Here is a 19819-nt window from a genome sequence, read left to right as displayed (position 1 = left end):
CAGGAAGTTGGCTAAATGTTAGGTTCTCTCCCGCTCGGTGTCATTTTAACTTCACCCACATGCATATACACGCACACACAAGCTGTCAGTCAACTGCCTGGATTTAGTATGTGCATCTGGTCGTTCCATCTGTGTGGCTTGGCGTGCACACAAACTGTTTGTTGCCCGCTCGAGATAGTTAGCAGTAATGATTCATGATGCAAAGAAGCAGATGTCATTGAAAGTGCTGTTCACACATGTACACACTGATGACACAAACGAAGATGATGTATTTCAAAAGGCATTTAAAGGCGTTATTACATCTTTACAAATCGTAATTTTACAGTCAGTCTTCTCTTCGTTTAAGTGCACCTTTGTAGCATTTGCCGATAAATAAATATTAACTGGTACGTCTCTTTACGAATGCTTTTCCATTCAAATTTTTCAGGTTACAAAACTCTTTAAGCAAATTACTGTTCAAAGATACGAAAAGCTGTCCAACTTACGAAAGATCAAGCGAATTACAAGTGCAGACTTTAATATAGCAGCGTTTATAAGTGTTACTCTTGAGTGCCCTCTCTCGACTGAGCAGGTAAGACAGGTTCACTTTCCACTCATCTCACTCACAACATCCATACAGCATAGCCTCATTGACACCTATTTATAGTCGTCTCCGCAGTACCCATCAGCTCTTGCTGTCATGAAAGTTCGACACAATGTGCTTACTAGGACCAACATCTTTATTGGGTACAAAATAAAAAAATCCTATCAAGGTTATCTTTGAAGAAAAGAGTCGTCCGCCTGTGCCAGAGAGTCTCAAGGTGGCGACTAAAGGAGACACAGTATGCATCCTTTTAAATAGAGCAAATGTCTTTGGCCAGTCTTCGGGGACCACCAGTCCCCCTCCAGGCCCGCCTGTGAGGATACATTCCTGTCATTTATTGGGGAAATATGACCAGCATGCATTTCTTAGAAAATCCTATGCTAATGTTACATTTGACTGGTTTCCTTAAAATGGTTCCCATTGTTTTCTTTTTTAAATTTTTAATTACTTTAATCTTGAATGGTTTTTGTTCGCATTTTCCATTCCCCAAAGGAGAGACACGACCACTATTTTGACAGGTGTTGTAGTTTTACTCAGCAACAGAGTCGAATCAATAATGTCCGTATTGGAACCAACCTAATCATTTTTTTTCTTGAAAAGGGTGGGATTAGGGATGGTGTTTCATTCATGTGTTGAATTGTAAATCACTCATCTGGTGAGAGATGGAGGAAATTATTTGAAAACAAGCAGATGAGTCACCCATCAACTGATGGCGATACGTGTTTATTTGAAACTGGCGTTAAACTGTCTTTAGATAACTTTAGATGTCTTTAGATGACTCATCCGCTGACAAATGGATGTGAGGTGGCTATGCGACAAGGGAACAGTTATTTGAGGAAATGCGCTATAGACTTGAAAGTGCCAAACTCTCTAATAGGCTTGAAGCGTAAAAACTGCTGAATTCACAAATCTTTTAAATGACTCACGGGAACAAGGACGTGTCAAGAGTATGCCCATTCGATCCCAATACGTACCTTCTTTCTGGTCTCAAGTGCTTGTGGTGTGATTGGATTCTGGACATGGTCATTGTCTGTTGGACCCATCAGCCCCCTCAAGATGCCTTTTCCCAGAATGTTTGTCAAACAGCTTGTAATAGGCCTCTTTTTTACCATCTGTGCAAAATCGAGGCAGGATCAGTGGGTAGCCTTAACAATTTCCTGAAGCGTGTGCATGCCGTTTTGTATTATAGGTCAGGAATTCCCTCCTCACCCCTATAAACGGGGATGCACTGTCATTTTAACACACCGTGCAATGGTGATGTCAATCTGTGCCCTGGTTGAAATGCTCCAACACAGTTGAGTTGGTCCTCTCAAAGATCCACTGCTGACTAAGCGATGTTGCGTCACAAGTGTTCATGAAGACACGGCGCTCAGCGCTGCTGCTGTCCATGCAGCTGTTGCTCACTGGGTGGTACAGGCTCTTGTCCTTAAAAAAAGAGATAGTGCTCCTTTGCTCTTTGTTCTCCTTAGTGAAACAATTAAGCGCTTTAATAGAAGTACTAAGGTGGAAAATTGCATTGATGACAAAAATTCTACTCCTACATGGACCTGAATAAAAGGATGCTTCCAAGGCATTTCATAGTATGCGTACCTTGCGGTAGCGCCACAGTTGGTTACCCTTCATGCCGTGACAGTCGTACAAAGTGACAGGGCTACTGTGGGATACGGCGTCAAGGCAAACTTTCCTGGTGTGGACCGGGTTGCCCACACGGATGTCCTCTCGCCAACCTAGCGTCAACACCTGGAAGGCAAATGGTGAGTGAGCATCAGAAGATTCTGGTGAACTTGGATTGGCTCGAGCGACCCACCTGGCCGTGACTCCAGGCCACTTCGCCGCGACTTTTAGCACAGCTCTCGAGGCGGACGGGGCTGCCCGACACAAAGTGTTTGACCTCCATGCACATGCCACTGCCTGCGTTGCGGATCTGTGGAGGAATTGGAGAGGCAGTCGGGAATGGGGCAAAACAGGAAGGCAACAACCACCTCAATTGTAAGCTTAATGTTGGTTTCTCAAAATTCCTAAGGATCTCTTGGGAGAAATGGAACGTGCCTGTCAGGGCTTTTCCGTCGATGATGCGACCTATGTAGGGGTGTCCCAATTGCATATTTTTGACAATGCTTTATTGAGGTCAAAAGGTACACTCTAATATAAAGAGTTCGGCGTTTAACATGCTAGGCTCCACTCTCAGTCAGAGTTGTGTATTCTGGGAACATGATTCCAGCTTTGGCGAAGGCTCGAACTGTGCTGGCCGACACTTGAGCCCAGTCATCCACACAATCCATTGTAACTTGCGACATGCATCATTCCCAAGCCTTTGATTCTCCTCGCTGTTATATCGCCATCGACAATTCATTTCAAATCGTCACATACCTCGTGCGACGAACTGCCTGCCCGAACTACAATGTTGGCCATCTGTTAGCAATCCGTTAGCAAAGCTGTTGTGTTCGATCCATGGCTTCAGTCCATTTTCCAAGCGTTCACACCTACATTGTGTTGTCATTCACGCCAGGCATTTCCTCTGTATAGCTCTGATATGCAGTTTCTTTAAATATTGAGTGTTTTTGAGGGTTACAAGCGCTGCAAGCACACGGATGTCAAATGCCTTGTCACTTCCCTGGGATGTTTTGAATGGATTTACCGTAATGCTTGGAATGTGCGGGGAGGCTATTTTTAGGGTGAACGACTGTTTGGGTGCATCGACCATTTTAGAGAACATTTGAGATTATTTTTTGCGTCCTATGGGTGTTAAAATATGATACATGTTTTGGAGCCTTTAAAAAAATACAAGCAGACAATTACAATTATCATGAAATGTATTCATCAAATACTAGTTATAAGCATATGAAATGACTGAAATGTATTACAATTTAATCATAACCACTATATGAAAAAATTGTAAATACATTAAATACTGTATTCACAGCGAAAATAGTTCCTCTCCGCTTGATATTAATCCAAAAAAACATGTTAATGGGAGTTTTAGTCCAAGTCCTCCTGCACAGTCCAGACCTTGAAGAGCAGCCCCCTGTCAGCGAGGTACAGCTTCGCATTCGAAATGAAACCATTTCTGCAGAAATGGCCGAATCAACACATTTTAGCCTTATTGCCACCTACCTTCGTCACAGCACAGGCACGGAGAGCTAGTTTGACTGCCAGCGCTGCAATAGAGTTCCTTACCCTACTTCCCTCCCACATCCTTAAATTTTGTTGTCATGTTTTATTCCATTGCTCATGTGATTTGGTGTTTTTTCCAATTGACCGCTGTGCACCACCCCCCCCCCCCCCCCCCCCCCGCCCCCAATCTCCACAAAAGTGGGACAATGAAGATTTTCATGCTTGCTCTAAGGACAATTTTGGATTAATACCTTGCCCCAGGCGGCGGCGGGGGGCTCCACAGGTGGATAATGTTGAGGCAGATCCCAGGCCACCTCGTTCATGAACCACTTGAAGTTCTTGCATGCGAGGCGGGTTCTTAGCTCCTTTTGAGCCGTCATGTCGCCTGCCGACAGGTGACGGTATTCAGGCCTTCGCCGGAAAACATACTCGGCATACTCGTCCATCCACACCTCGGCCACGCGCTTCAGATTCTGGGAGCGCGTGATGGGGACGGTTAACGGGTAGTAGTAGATTGAAATGTGTAAGTGGTGAGATACATTACCTTGGCTAAGCTGAGCCCACCGGGGACCTTGTAGGGGACATATTTCCGGTAAATGTGTCCCACCCGGGAACATGGGATGTCCTCCATGCGGCCGCCACACATCCACAACTAATGAGAGAGACGCATGCAAGATTGCTTAAACAAGATTTGGTTATTTCGATCCTTAGGATTTAGGAAAGGTTATGCTTATAAATGAGGACTTCAAGCCAAGTGGAGAAATTTAAATTAGATTTTCAAACAGAGGCAAAGGTTATGGTTTTAATAAGAGATTGGGGAGGCAAATGATCATTTCAAGCCCTGTCTTACAGTTTGGGTTTGAAGAGTGGGTTCAAGCCAAAGTTAGAGATGGTGGTTTTTTTTTATTATGAATATTTGAAATTAAAATTTTCAGCCTGTGTTAAGATTTCAACTTAAATGCATTCATTCATTTTCTGTACTGCTTAACCTCACAAGGGTCTTAGGGTGTGCTGGAGCCTATCCCAGCTGACATCGGGCACGAGGCGGGGGAGACCCTGAAATTGTGCCCAGCCAATCGCAGGGCATAAGAAGATAGACAACCATGCACGCTCGCACACAAACCTAGAGGCGATTAAGAGTGTTCAACCAGCCGACATGCATGTTTTTTGGGATGTTTTTTGGGGGGCTTGAGTGGTTAGCATGTCGGGCTCACAGCTCTGGGGTCCTGGGTTCAAATCCAGGACGGTCCACCTGTGTGGAGCTTGCATGTTCTCCCTGGGCGCGCGTGGGTTTCCTCTGGAAACTCTGGTTTCCTCCCACATTCCAAAAACATGCATGGTAGGCTGATTGGACACTCTAAATTGCCTCTAGGTATGGGTGAGTGTGCATGGTTGTCCGTCTCCTTGTGACCTGCGATTGGCTGGCCACTAATTCAGGGTGTCCCCTGCCTCTGGCCCAAAGTCAGCTGGGATAGGCTCCAGCACCCCCCCGCGACCTTAATGAGGATGAAGCGGTTCAGAAAATGAATGAATGAATGGGAGGAAACCGGAGTACTTGGAGAAAACCCACGCAAGTCCGGGAAGAACATGCAAACTCCACATAGTGAGGACCGACGGGCTAACCACTTGGCCGCCGGCCCGCTGATTTCAACATTCAGTTAAAAAAACAACAACGCTTGGTTAAGGAAATATTAAAGGGATTAAGGTTAGAAATGAGAGTTTTAGGTCAGGGTTTTAGTTTCAAAATAAGATATTTGTAATTTTGATATGAAGTCTGGTATACAATTTAAAGTTAGGGTTTAACCCTTTCAGGGACAATGGGTTACTATAGTGGATATCCATTCAGAAGTTGTCATTAGTTTAGCTCATTCAGTCCCAGCCCAGGCACCAGAATATCTGTTGTGGTAGTGAGTCAAAGAGGGAAATTGATCATATAAACAACTAATGAATGTACCGTAAGGGTTAAAAAAAAAAAGTCACAAATTCTGCATGAAAGGGGTCAGTCTGGGTTTGCCTAATCAAGATTTGCGTTTAAAGAAGTTGAATTTAAAATAAACGTTTGATTTCAAATAAACCAGGTTTCTGGGTTTGGGTTTCGTATCACAGTTTCAGGCCAGAATGTAAATGCATTTCAACATGAGCAGCAGAGGCACGGTTGTGTTAGCATTAGCGATGCACTGTAATACACAGACACGTGCAAGTACACACACCCTGGCGCACACACATCCATAAATAAAAGATGTGGCTTCAAGATAAACTCTGGGCTCAGAAACCAGACTACGTTCCATATCTCTGGTTGCGTGTGTGAATAAAAATAAAACTGAGTGCAATCTGAGAAGTCCAATCACGTTTTCTTGATATTACAATCATGAGAACAATTATAACAACATTAATAGCACGGCAACTAGTCAGAGTACAAAGCAGAACGTATGCCTGGCAGCTCTCGAAAAACACTGACTTTTACTTGGCGACAAGTAAAAAAGATGAAAACCCAGTCTACAATGCTTTGCAACGTTTCTCCGCAGTGAAAGCGGGAGTTTCTTTAGGTTGCCCACAAGACAAGAGAAAGCCTCATGGGAAGTTTCACCTCAACTTATGAATGACCCATCTTGTAAGGTTTTTGAAATATACAGTTAGGTTGTTTTAAAGTCAGAGTTTCTACCCCATGTTAGGCTGTGAAGCAGAATTATGGTTTTAAAATAGGTCTTGGCAAGGTTTTCATTTAACAGATTTGAGGATAATTTAAATGAGGTTTGGGATTAGAGTTTTAGTTTGAAAAATGAGTCTCAACGCAAAATAATTACTAATAAGATGTTCAGTGTACTTAAAGGAGGGGTCAATTTACCCACTGACAATTAGCGGATTGACGCTATTATTAGTGGATAACTGGAAGACTATCAGACAGGTTTTGAGTGCCGTCATTATCTGGTGGTGTGAGCGCGTAGGGCTTGCCATTCCCAAAATCTGTGAATGTTTTTAAAGCCGGCGAGTGTGTCTCAGGGTTTGTGGGGATTAGCGCAAGAGCCCCCTAATCTCCTCACCTCAGGAGAACACTACCAAGAAGCCTATCAGCTAATAGGGATCTCCCTAAAAATTGCAAACCAAATTGAATATCGTGGCGCTAAGTAGACCTAAGAGCTAAATAGCAGGCACTAGCGAAATGTTAGCGCTTGATCAAATTGTCTTCGGCAGGCATATGGAGGTACTCAAAAGAGCTTTTAGACAAATTTTCCTTATTTTGTCCCACTAGAGCATGATAATTGCCAAGGTTCAGGCGGAGAGCTCGGGGGCCAATAGCAGGAGAACAAGAAAACCAAGTAAAAACTAACTTTTTCTGTTCACCCATAATAAAGTCATAAACGAACCAAACTCCATGAATGTTTTTTGTGACAAAGTATCTGTTCCAATCACTCTATCAGAGAAAAATCAGAGTTGTAGAAATAACTGGAAACTCAAGAGAGCCATGACATTATGTTCTTTACAAGTGTATGTAAACTTTTGACCACAACTGTATAAGGACCAGGCAGCAAAAGCTCCGGGACAAAAATCAACATTACCAAAGACAGAAATGTGATACATTAAGGAACCATACCAAAAGGCACTTCAGCAGAGACCATGACAATATTAAATTATTTTACCAAGTAAAGTTGCATTTCTAAACACAGGCTTTGACAACACAGTCACAAGCTGTTTTTGTGTAAAAATCCAAGCCTCGGTTTGTGTTTACAACTCTCAAATTGGAGCAGTCAAGACAATGCTATGGTGGAGTTGTTTTTACCTTAAAGGAGATCTCATACTGCTCTCCTCCCCAAATCTCCAAACCTGGGTCGTAACCTCCCAGTTCCCAGAACCACTTCTTATTCACGGCAAACAGCCCACCTGCCATCACGGGAGATCTAAAACACACAAACGTACAACACAAACATTTACACACACAAACCTCAACATGCACACACAACCACAGTGTGGACGTATGTCCCTTCAGTGTGCTTAACATATACAAAAGAAGCCGCAAGATCTTTAATTGGTGGTTAAGGGTAAGAGTTTGGTTTTGAGTGAGGATGAGGCAGACATAAAGGGGTTTTGAAGAGAGAAGAAGGAAATTAACCCTCCAGTTTTTGTGGATCATAACCCTCATTAGTTATTTGGAGCTTTAACACTATTGTTTTTGTGCCCCGTTTAACCTGAGACAGAAAACAGTCAATCAGCTTCACCCCCAAATTCACTGTCTCCTCACCAGTTACTGAAACTCCAGTCGCATGTCTGACTTACACAGGCATCTTGCTTAAGACCCAGCAGGAGGCAGTTTTCGCCATTACCATTCACCCTTAGTAGATATATTGTACCTCATGGAAAATATTATTTCTTTTCTGCACAGAACAAATTTTGGTTCCAACCCAGGATTTTGATTCCAAACCTGTATTTGAGTTTTAAGCAACAGTTACTTGGATTAAATCTACATGTCTATTTTATTGGTAAGGTTAAAAAAAACAATCAGATTGATTTTTCATCTGTTGGACTTTAAGGCATTTACCTTTAGGAATGTACAGTGGTACCTCGAGATACGAGCTTAATGCGTTCCGGGACTGAGCTCGTATGTCGATATTCTCGTAACTCAAATGAACGTTTCCCATAGAAATGAACTAAAAACAAATTAATTCGTTCCAATCCTCTGAAAAACACCCAAAACAGGATATTGGATTGGAAAAACATTTTTATTTGTTCTAATTCGCCATCTATTAACAAAGTAACAAATACTAGTGGTTTAATATTACTAAAATGTGTTTAATAGTACTAAAATTATAGGGATTTCGCAGGGGGGAGAGAGAGAGACACCCAGAGAGAGAGGGGGGGACTTTTTGCACGGCAACGCGCTCGTAACAAACAAATTTAAATGAACTTGGATTATGATGCAGACCCACTCAAAAATAAATTTAATCTAACCTTACACTAAACTTAATTCTAATTTAGTTTTAAATTTTGATACCTTTCTTCTCCTGGCTTGGCTTCATTTGCCCCGCCTCCACCCTGACTGCATGGCAACGCGCTCGTAACATTACATAAACAAATTTAAATGAATTTGGATTACGATGCAGGCACTCAAAAATCAATTTAATCTAACTTTACACTAAACCTAATTCTAATTTTGTTTTAAATTCTGATACCTTTCTTCTCCCGGCCGGGTTGGCTCTATTTGCCCCGCCTCCACCCTGACTTTCACATGCAACCTAGATGTTTGCTTTTGTATTCCCTACAAAATATTCCCAAAATGATGCACACAAATGTCCTCACAATAGGATAACGCACGACCACTTGCCAACAAGAAGTAGTATATACGCCATTCGCACTGACTAACGGGAAAAAAACACTGAAAAAATGAAATGCTCCGCGCAGTGCTCGCAGATCCATTACACGAGGGAGTTGCAACCACAGAGACATTACACGAGGGAGTTGCGGGGATAGAGACAGAGCCCATGATGTTCTTATGAGCAGCCTCTCGCGTCTGCAGTCTGCTCCTATATAAAAAATTGTCTCGTATCTAAAGATAACTATTTGCTCAAAATTTTACTCGTATGTCAGGGCACTAGTATGTCGAGGTACCACTGTACAAAGAAAACCCTTCAATACCATTCAAAGTCATTTGATAATGTCAACATGAATAGCCTATCAGGACTTAGGATATGAACCCAAGCTTGACATTTATCACTTGCGTAATTACCAACAGCAGTAATAGAAAATGTTGGAGAATATTTCTTTTTGGATTTTATAAAATGGGGAAAAACTTTTTTTAATTGAATTTTTATCTTAACATAGTAATCCCTCGAATATCATGTAGAATGTAGACCAGACATGGTATATGCTAATAATCGAAAAATTGCGAAGTAGGGTCACCCCTTTTAACCCTAGAATGGTAACCCTCTATTTCAGGGGTTAACTTTCACGCTTCTGAAATAGAGGGTTAACATGGTTGAAGTCCATGACTGAATCGAGGGTACGGCTTATATGCGCATAAAAACCTGACGTGCAAAAAAACTGCAAGTTGACGCCACCGTGACACGATGACGTCACGACAAAATGACGTCATGACGCAATGGCATCATGACGTAAGCAAATGCGGCCAATACTTTAATTTATTTCAAAATAGGGAAAAGATAAACAGATAAAACGCTAAACAAAATTTATTTTGACGTCTGAATGAAATTCAAGAAAAAAAACATTTATTGCATATAACGTGAAAAAACTTACGTTCCCGTCACTGCTCGATGAGAGCCTGACAGCCATCTTACCAAGGTCCCGGGCAGCCAGCTTACCTAGGACGCTGCCGTCTAAACCTAGTTAAACGCGCTATGACTGGCTAGAGTAGCCTTGATTTTGAAATAAAACAAAATTCCACCTGGATTTTTTTTTCATTTTTGCTGTTCGAAAGTGACTATTGGAGTAATATGAACCATCAAAATAATTGAGATATTTGACATTAGAAGCAATATGGCTCTCACAAAATCTTAAACTTCTGGTAAGAAAAATGTAATTCTTAGAAAGCATCAGGTTCTCATCAAGAGAGACATTTCTTTTTTCAAATTAAATAATTTGATATTTTGCATTTACAGAGACAGGCATTTTAACTTCCTTATATTAACCCTAATAATGTGCTTTTGATCCATACAGTATCTCAGAAATAACACGATGATTTTTCTCAAGATTTTCAAAATTTGTACTCCCTATTAAAACCATGAATATGGAGGTGGAAATTTGGAATCAGGCCAGCCCGGTGCGTCGGCCTCATAGCTCTGGGGTCCTGGGTTCAAGTCCAGGTCCGTCCATCTGTGTGGAGTTTGCATGTTCTCCCCTGCGTGGGTTTCCTCCGGTTACTCTGGTTTTCTCCCACATTCCAAAAACATGCATGGTAGGCTGATTGGACACTCTAAATTGCCCTTGGTATGGGTGTGAGTGTGCATGCCCTCCTCCGCCTCTGGCCCGGTGACAGCTGGGATTGGCTCCAGCACCCCCCATGACCCTAATGAGGATAAAGCGGTTCAGAAAATGAGATGTAAAAAATGGGAATCAGGGAGGCGGCTTATACGCAAGAAATAGTAAAATTCAAAAATTTCATGACAATTTTCAGGGTGCGGCTTTTACACGCGGGCGGCTTATAAGCGAGAAAATATGGTAATTATTATTATTATTTGTTTTACTTAGTGCTGAGTCCTAGTAGCAAGAGTGGCTTTTGGATATGAATTTCAGCATGGATTTTCACATTTTTTAACTTAAAAAAAAAAAAAAAAAAAAAAAACATGTATAGCAGAAAAAAAATCGCAAAGTAGTGAATTTGCGATAAGTGAAGTCGCGATAATCAAGGGATCACTGTACTAACAGTGCCTTTGCTGTACGTCACCACCCTTCTCCCAGAGGTTCCATCTTTGTGTCAGGACAGAAAAAGAAGCATTCTTATCAGAGTGACCTTGTCTTGCTGGTGCCTAGCCTTCTTGCCAAGGAGACCAAAGCTGTCAAAACTGTCTGCTTCTCAGTCCTAGATAATCATTTAAAAAAGAAGTAAAGCCCCAAAAGGTGATGGTGGGCACAGTTTGGGGATTCAATGTTATACGAAGACCCCTTTATGTCACTCACTCAAAAGGTTCGGTGGGGTCGTCCTTCTGCAGCTGTGCTGGGATGGGGATGCGCTTGTAGTACATTTCCCAATCAAAGGCCCCGCGCATGGCATCCCCTGCCTGCGTGTCGTAGCCAAAGTTGTCGTGGTCAATCACATCGATCATTGGGCACACCACCGTCTTCCAATTCTGCGAGATTCGGTCTGGGAAAACAGTGATTTTTTCAATTTGTGTTGGCTTTGTTGCTCTTCAATTTTAATTTTTACAGTAGTTTGATAATTTTATATGATAATAATATTTGAAATCTATAGTGTTGTGCTGTGTACAACAAAAAATGCAAAAAGATAACATATTTACATTTTAAGGCATTTAAATAGTCATATTTCTCTTATATTGTGTTAGGGATTGGTTTTGTTGTGTTTTTCCCCCTCTGTGACCTGTCCTTGTGATTGCCCCTTGAGTTCACCTGTCGTTTCCCCGCCCGTGGTGTATCGTCTGCGTTTGCCATGGACATGTCCAAGCATCATCGTGCTCCTCGTGTTTCCCCTAATAATTTTAGCTCAGAGTTACTTTGTTACTTTTTCTAGAGTTTTGTATCCTGGTTATTTTGGTGAAGTTTTTGTTGATAAAAGAAAATCAAGTCCACACTCTCGATATTTGCCTGCTTCCCTGCAATTGGTTTACGATTCGTAAAACTTAATATTTTGGTTGAATTGCAGAAGTATCAGTAGATGTAAATATTGATAAAATCTCATGAGAATCATAAATGAAATAAAATATACTCGTATAAAAAATTAAAAATAAAACAACAAAACAAGCAGCTATATTGTGGTTCGTCTACATATAAATTATCAATATTTAAAAATCAATCATTTCAATGTAGTAGGAGTGTAACACAATGCTGCCCTCTCCTCTGTTTCTATGTGTGATGCTGCTCTGTGCACCCGATTAAGGGTTTGTTATTACAATACAATCAGAAATAAATGCTTGGTAGCCTATTACTGTTTTAGATTCCACGTTAGCATCAAGATACTGAAATTTCCGAGTTTGTTGGACCACTTGGGTGTTTATACTATATTTCATTGTTTTCTTATTCCTGTGTGACGACAGCATATTCTCAAAGTTAATACTTTACATTGCTAATTTGATGAGCAATAGACCTGAGATGGGCTTCGCAATGATAATTAATCATGTTCCCTACCGAGTAGCGGAGGCAGCCAGTTAACGTTGGCTTCACAGTGCGAATCCAGGAATGTGATAACTTGGGCCTGGGCAGCGGCGGCACCCAGGAGCCGGGTACGGATCAGACCTTCCCTCTTCTTGGTCCTCAGGATACGTACTTTGGGCAGGCGTTTCATGTACTCCTCAAGCCCCGCCTTTAGGTGCTCTGTAAAAGGGGAAGAATTAGAGGTGAGATCTTTAGCCAGAACCCGAACCAGACCTGAAATTTGGGTCGTGCCGGGCTTTTCTCTCACTGAAAAAATATGTATACTAAAAGGATGTGTGGTCTCTCTCGGTGACTTTTTTTTAAAATAAATAAATGTTTATAAATATGTATACTAAAAGGATGTGTGGATACTAAACTAAGGAATATTTGTTATAAAATACATAACTTGGGATAAAATATAGAAGGCGCTGTAATGTCATTGCAATTGGAGGCAGAGCCGCAGAGCCAGAGCATGCTCTGCGCACGTCATGTGACCGCCGCCCTCTTAATAATCTTCCTCTCCGCAATATGGAGAAGCAGGAAGTTAAGGATAAAGTGAAGACAGGAGAGCAGAAAAGACGGAAAGAGTGACTTGTGGAAAAGCTTCAAATTGATTGTTGAATATGCTAGAGAAACTTGCGTTGGCTTCGCTGAATGTAGACAATGTGCCGCTTTGCTCTTCTTCGAGAGCAAAAAGACTGGCACCTCAATGCTGAGCAGCCATTTAAACAGTTAAAAACGTCAAACATTGGTCAAAGTGTTTTGTATGAAAGATGTAAGAAACACACAAAGATTCTAAGAAAATTATTTATTAATGTCTTAAAATGGATAACAAGCATACAAAATCTATACGTGTTGAAGCATGAGATGCGCACTCGCATTTCCCTATGACCCGATGGCGTCAGAAAGCCGTCCACTTTGTAGTACATTTTAGACTTATACTGTGTGTGTAAATATATGCCGCGATGCATTTCTACGTTTTTAATTGCTTAATAAGGGAAAATGCAATAATTAATAAGGGGAGCATTTGGCCGAGGTGGACGGGGCACCTATAGGGCGCACTTAAGTCTAAAATTTTCTCTAAAATGGTCGATGCGCCCAATCGGTCGGTGCGTTTTGTCTGTGTACTAAACTCAATTTTTTTATGGCCCTGACCGCGTGACTGGTGACTGGTGACTGGTTTTATTTTTTGACGGCACGCTACTTATTGCGATCAACCCAGCTGACTTAAACCCTAAAAATAGCCTCCCCGCGCATTCCAAGCATTATGGTAAATCCATTCAAAAGATCCCAGTGGAGTGGCAAGGCATTTGACTTCCGTGTGCTTGCAACCCCCCAAAACACTCAAAGAAACAGCATATTAGAGCTATACAGAGGAAATGCCTGACGTGAATGACAATGCAATGCGGGTGTGAACGCTTGGAAAATGGACTGAAGCCATGGATCGGACACAATTTAACAGCTTTGCTAACAAATTGCTAACGGATGGCAAACAATGTAGTTCGGGCAGGCAGCGTCGCACGAGTTACGTGACGATTTGGAATGAATTGTCGATGCCGATATAACAGCGATGAGAATCAAAGGCTTGGGAGTGGTGCATGTCGCGAGTTACAATGGATTGTGGATGACTGGGCTCAAGTGTCGGCCAGCACTGTTCGAGCTTTCGCAAAGCTGGAATCAAGTTCCCGGAATATACAACTCTGACTGGCAGTGGAGCTTCCATGTTGAACGCCGAACTCTTTATATCAGAGTGTACCTTTGACCTCAATAAAGCATTATCAAAATTAGTTTTGCTAGTGCTGTCTTTAAACACGCTAGTGACACGGCTAACATACGCTAGCGGCTAGCATAACATAGGTACGCTGGCGGCTAGCATAACAAAGGTACACTAGCGGCTAGCCTAATATACGCTAGCCTAGCGTCATGCTAGCGCCTTATCGGACAAGGCGTCCAATGTACAGTGGTACCTCTACATACGAGCAGCTACCTACGAGATGCTCGAGATACGAGGAAAATTTCGAGCAAATAATTATCTCTAGATACGAGAAAAATTTCGAGATGCGAGAAAGCCAGGTGGCCATCACATGAGAGGCTGTTTATCATTGTAGCTTTTTTTGCCGCATCTCTTTCGTGTATAACAGATATCTATGAGCACTGGGCGGAGCTTGCATTTTCCCGTGTCACAGAGCTTGCTCGTTGTCATGCATGATATCGTGACACTTGGAAATTCCTTGGGGCTGGAGGTTAACGAGGCAGATGTGAATGATCTAATCGCCGAGCACCACGAAGAACTGAAAACCCAGGATTTAATCGAGCCCCAGGAGAGTGAACATTTGGAGGTGTTGCTGGAACTCGTAGCGAGGAGTAGGTGGAAGAGGGGGGCCGCTTGGCTACAAAGGATATCAAAGACATGCTAGCGAAGTGGCAAAAGTTTTCTGATTTTGTAGAAAAGAGGCACCCTGACAAGCTGGCAATTGGTCGCGCGTTATCGTATTGCAGGGGTTTCCAAACTTTTTCCTGTGAGGGCTACATAACTTTTCTGATGGGGGGCCAGTGTCAGTTTGTGACAGCACAGTGCTTGCTGGTGAATTAGGCAATGGACTCGTAGCGGGGCGGTGAGACCCCTTTTTTCCAACTCCCGGTTCATGTGTCCTATTAGACCACGAGTTTCGCCCACCATGCAAAGTTTGCGCTAACTTCACGAATAAAAATGAGCAGTTGCGCTGTGTCTTGCATGTCCGTGCTTTCATCCAGTGCTAATGAAAAAAAGTCAAATTCTTTCGTCTTCTGCTGCAGCTGGGCATATACATTACTCAAGATTTCTTCAACGCGTCTGGTGATTGTACTCGCCGACAGACTTACGGCATTAAATGCATCTTTCTTCTCGGGACACACCTCCTCCGCGACAGCATCCATACATTTCTTAACAAACTCTCCGTCAGTGAAAGGCTTACCGCTGCTTGCTATCAGTTTAGCAACCCGAAAGCTGGCCCGAACGGATGCCTGGTTCAGCTGAGCTTGGCGTACAAATGTATTCTGCTGAGATAGTAGTCCACTTTTTAGCTTTGAGAGTTTGTCTGCTCGTATTTGGCCTTGCAAGCTATCATACTTGTCTTTGTGACGGGATTCATAGTGTCGGCGAAGATTGTATTCTTTGAATACCGCCACCGTCTCTTGACAGATGAGACAAACAGCCTTTTCTTGCATTGAACAAAAAAATAATCGTTTGTCCACTGCAGGTTAAATACCCTGCATTCTGAATCAATTTTCTCTTACTTAACTTTTTCGCCATTATTCCGTTCTCTCTTTGGCTCTTTGAGCTTACTCCGTAACATTTTTCATGGTCTGAAACTCCTGCCCTATTTTCCTGACAGCTTGCATCACATCTTCAATGTTGACGTGATCTCCAAACTCCACCTCTCGGTGTTCCAGCAAAATGCCCTGTTGATCACGTCCGACAACAAAGACGCCACCTAGCACAAAACCCTTTCCCAAGATGTTCCCCTTGAAGCCCTTTCCAAAGGCTCTGAGGCCATTCCGCCACACTCCCGTACAGAGAAACGCCAGGAGGCCCAGACGTCGCACACGTGGCCCGAAAAATCGCCGCTTTTGATCCAAGAAGATCTCCCCGTCAAAGAACGGCCGGGCCCTACGATTTTTTTCTGGAGGCCAAATAGGAAAAAAAATCCGATAGCGTCTCTGGTATTGTTCAGAGGGCCGGGCCAAATGTGCTGACGGGCCGTATCCGGCCCGCGGGCCGGTAGTTTGGTGACCACTGTGACGTATTGTGAGGAAATTTGTGCCCGTCATTTTCGAAATATTTTGAAGGGAAGGCAAAAAGAAAGAACTATTGATGTGTTCGTTTTAAAAACTCCCGCTGAACGTCCGGGTGGAGTCAACCCGGAGAACAAAGGTAAAAAAAAAAAAAAATTGAATTCAGTTTTGTGTAAAGTTACATTAAACGTATGTTTGAGGTTCTGTATATATTAATCCAAGTTAATTTAAATTTGTTTGTTCTGTTAAGAGTGCATTGCCGCGGAATAGTCCGCCCCCCCTCGCCTGCCTCCATGTCCCACTCCCTGTACCCTCCGCGAAATCCGTCTAATTTTAGTTCTATTAAACACATTTTTTACTATTAAACCACTAGTTATGTGTTATTTTGTTAATAGATGGCAAATTAAACATATGTTTGAGTGTGTCTGTATATATTAATCAAAGTTAATTAAAATTAGTTTGTTCCGTTACGAGTGCGTCACCATAGTGCGTTTTATAGGTGTGAAAATACGGTATATTCCCCATGTGTGTACATATACTCCGCGTTGCATTTCTATGTTTTTTAATTGCTTAATAAGGGGAAATGCAATCTTTAAAAAGTCACGTGGACATTTTTCAACCTAAATTATCTTGTGATGTTTATTGTTTCACTTATTACCCACACTTTAAAAATTGACAGTTCTGAAAAGGAGAAGACAATTTGTCAGGGTTAAAGCTGCCTAAAAAGAAAAGAAAGCTGTGCTATCAATTGGGGTGGGGGAAAACAAAAGCAGCATTAAATCCTGAATGGCAAATTAATTCTCTCGTGAGATGAGACCCCGGAAAGAAAGATGGGGGATATGATATTAGTGTTTAATTGTGATTGGTTCATTCTTCCATCCCCTAATAAATTGAAATACGGCTCAAAGTGTTTACCCAACACAAGGAGACCATTAATCACGCTAATGGCCATGCGGAAAATGGTGGCAAACACATTAGTCTCTATTAATTTCAATGAACAATGAATTTGGTGCTCAATGAGCATCTGGAATGGCGAATAAATTAAGAAACTGATTAGGTTAGTAGGTTAGAAGGCAGTTAAGTAGAAAGTCATAGTAGGTAGGAAAAAAGGTCTAAGGTAGGTAATGACTTATATGTAATTGGGAGGTCAGGTAGTAAAAAGGTTGCCTGGTAAGAAACTTCAGAAGCTAAGTAAATGAGTGCAAAATCTCAATCCACAGATGCTTCATTGTGTTTTACTGTCTGCGGACGCATGTGTTTACACAACGGGATTAACACAGGACTCTCAGCATGAGCACAATGAGCTCAGAATTCATTTCTGGATGCTTGGCGTTACACATTAAAAAAATAAAGAGGAAGAGGATGTTAATCCTACTACTTTAACTGTCTCCAGATGAAAAGCTCAATAGGAAGCACCTTTTACTGTAGTTCCTAACTTCTTAATGATTCTTCGGAATAAGATAACACGTATTTGCGGACCAATTAGATAATTTCCAGAGGAACACTAGTTGCGAATTAATGCTCTAACTTAATAACGAGGCAGGAGAACGGGACGCGGACAACACAGCGGGTGTTGTTTACACTGCGGGTGAAGTATCACCCTTAGACAAAGATATTAGAATCGATCTGTCCCGGCTAACACCGGCTCGGCATCTCTCTGAAGTGCTAAAGCCCAATTATCTGCTTTTGTCGCGTTGCATCCTGCCTTCACCGTCGCACTGTGCCGAGCGCCATTACCTCATTATCGCAGTTGCACACATGCACATGACAACGTTCTCGCACACACTGATGAATTAACATGCTCAACATTCGCAGTTTTTTCCCCACAGTTGTTTCACCTCATTCCTGCCATCCATTTCTCATTGCCATGGCCCACATGGCTTAAGGTTGGCGCAAGTGTCTCTTGACAGCAGGTTCCTTGACATCACAGCCCCACCCATTACCCGCTAATTAAACCATCTTGAAGGTGACAATCCCTTCATTAAATTTCTATTGGTCATTTACAGTGCTAAAGGGATGGCAGGATTTCAGCACAACTTGAAACACACACCATATTTTCTCGCATATAAGCCATATTTGTAACTAAAAAAAGTGATGACTAAATCAAGGGTATGGCTTATATGTGCACAAGACTTACTATACTTTTTTCACCAGTAGGGTTAACAAGGCAGATGTCACAAATATGGTAATTTGAATGTTGGTTGACAGTTACGTCCTTAAAGCAAATCGCCAATAAAAATGCACAAAAACTTTGACTTTTGGTGACAATACTCTTGAAGGTTTATGCAACCACGTATCGTCCAGCAATCAAACAGCTTTTTATGACTTATGAATACAAAACCATATTTAGAAATTGGCCCCTAATCTCTGACCTAGTGTATGATCCCCTAAGTAATTTTGGAAGGTAACTCATGTCGAGAGGTGAAATCTAACGTACTGTAAAAATTTAAAAACAGTTGCAGAATTACAACTCACCCCAAGGCTGTGTGCTGAGCCCAGTACTGCTCTACTCGCTCCCCACACACAACTGCATATCCACGCACCCTGAGAACATCATTGTAAAATATCCAGACGATACAACAGTGGTGGGGATGATCACAGAGGAGAATGAGACGGCCTAAAGAGATGAGGTCCTTAGACTCAGCTAGTGGTGCGCTCTCAACAACTTGGCACTTAACGTCTCCAAAACCAGAGAGATCAGCCTGGACTTCCGATGGCGCCAAGACGCTCCATCCTCCCAGTATATCAACGGCGAATATGTGGAGCAAGTCAGGCACTCGTCAAGAAGGCGCAGCAGAGGGGACATTTCTTGAGAGTACACAGGAAGGAGCAACTCAATACCAACTTGCTGGTGACCTTCTAGCGGTCTGCCATTAAGAGCATGCTGACCTATGCTGTGTCAGTGTGGCACTCTAGCTGCACAGAAGCCATCAGGAAAAGACTGCAGAGGGTGATGAACACAGCCCAAAAGATCATCAACTGCCCCCTACCTACTCTGCCCAGCATCTACAAAGACAATAGACATCCCGGCCTCCACCACTTCAACCCGCTGATCTCTGCCAGGGGCTACAGAGCCATAACAGCCAAGACAAACAGACTCAAGGGCAGTTTCTTCCCAAGAGCCGTCACCATACTCAACTCGAGTTCTGCACCTAGGACCTAATCAAGACTTATTGCTAGCCTCTTTAGTCATTTTGTACCAAGTATTCATGTGACTGCATATCCGTGTTGACTACTACTTACAGTGACATGAAAAAGTATTTGACCTGTTCCTGATTTCTGTTTTTTTTTGCATATTTCTCACACACAGCTTTCAGAACGTCAAATCAATTTTCGTATGACACAGAGACAACCCAAGGAAAGAGAAAATGCATTTTCTAGATTTAAACCTCATGAATTCCTATCTAAATTTTCCAATTTGGCAAATGTCAAAAATTCCCCATCTTAAATTTCCATGGAACTTTATTAGGAGATTTCACACCCTTTGCAAATCTACACAAAATGAGAGCTAATGTTGAGGTGTATGCTGCTCGC

General features: G+C 42.3%; 1 protein-coding gene across 3 annotated transcripts in view; it reads right to left on the bottom strand.

Annotated features, from left to right (window-relative positions):
• Positions 1–267: 267 nt before the first annotated feature.
• galnt10 (UDP-N-acetyl-alpha-D-galactosamine:polypeptide N-acetylgalactosaminyltransferase 10 (GalNAc-T10)) overlaps positions 268–19819 on the bottom strand; it is a 43522-nt gene continuing 23970 nt past the window's right edge. The window contains exons 5-15 of one of the 3 annotated variants that reach the window (XM_077592670.1): positions 12506–12691; positions 11324–11507; positions 11157–11225; positions 7476–7593; positions 4242–4349; positions 3949–4170; positions 2391–2507; positions 2174–2323; positions 1793–2008; positions 1558–1695; positions 268–894 (exon numbers count right to left, since the gene is read on the bottom strand). In XM_077592670.1, coding sequence (XP_077448796.1) covers positions 1844–2008; positions 2174–2323; positions 2391–2507; positions 3949–4170; positions 4242–4349; positions 7476–7593; positions 11157–11225; positions 11324–11507; positions 12506–12691 — 1319 coding nt within the window. In that variant the 3' untranslated portion in view covers positions 268–894; positions 1558–1695; positions 1793–1843. The remainder of the gene's footprint in view (positions 895–1557; positions 1696–1792; positions 2009–2173; positions 2324–2390; positions 2508–3948; positions 4171–4241; positions 4350–7475; positions 7594–11156; positions 11226–11323; positions 11508–12505; positions 12692–19819) is intronic. The other 2 variants (XM_077592668.1, XM_077592671.1) reach the window with 2 other exon arrangements.

The sequence above is a fragment of the Stigmatopora argus genome, chromosome 22 (genome assembly GCF_051989625.1).
Source record: "Stigmatopora argus isolate UIUO_Sarg chromosome 22, RoL_Sarg_1.0, whole genome shotgun sequence".
Classification (NCBI taxonomy): domain Eukaryota; kingdom Metazoa; phylum Chordata; class Actinopteri; order Syngnathiformes; family Syngnathidae; genus Stigmatopora; species Stigmatopora argus.
Note: the sequence above shows the minus strand (reverse complement) of the source record. Positions and strands in the feature narration are given on the sequence as shown.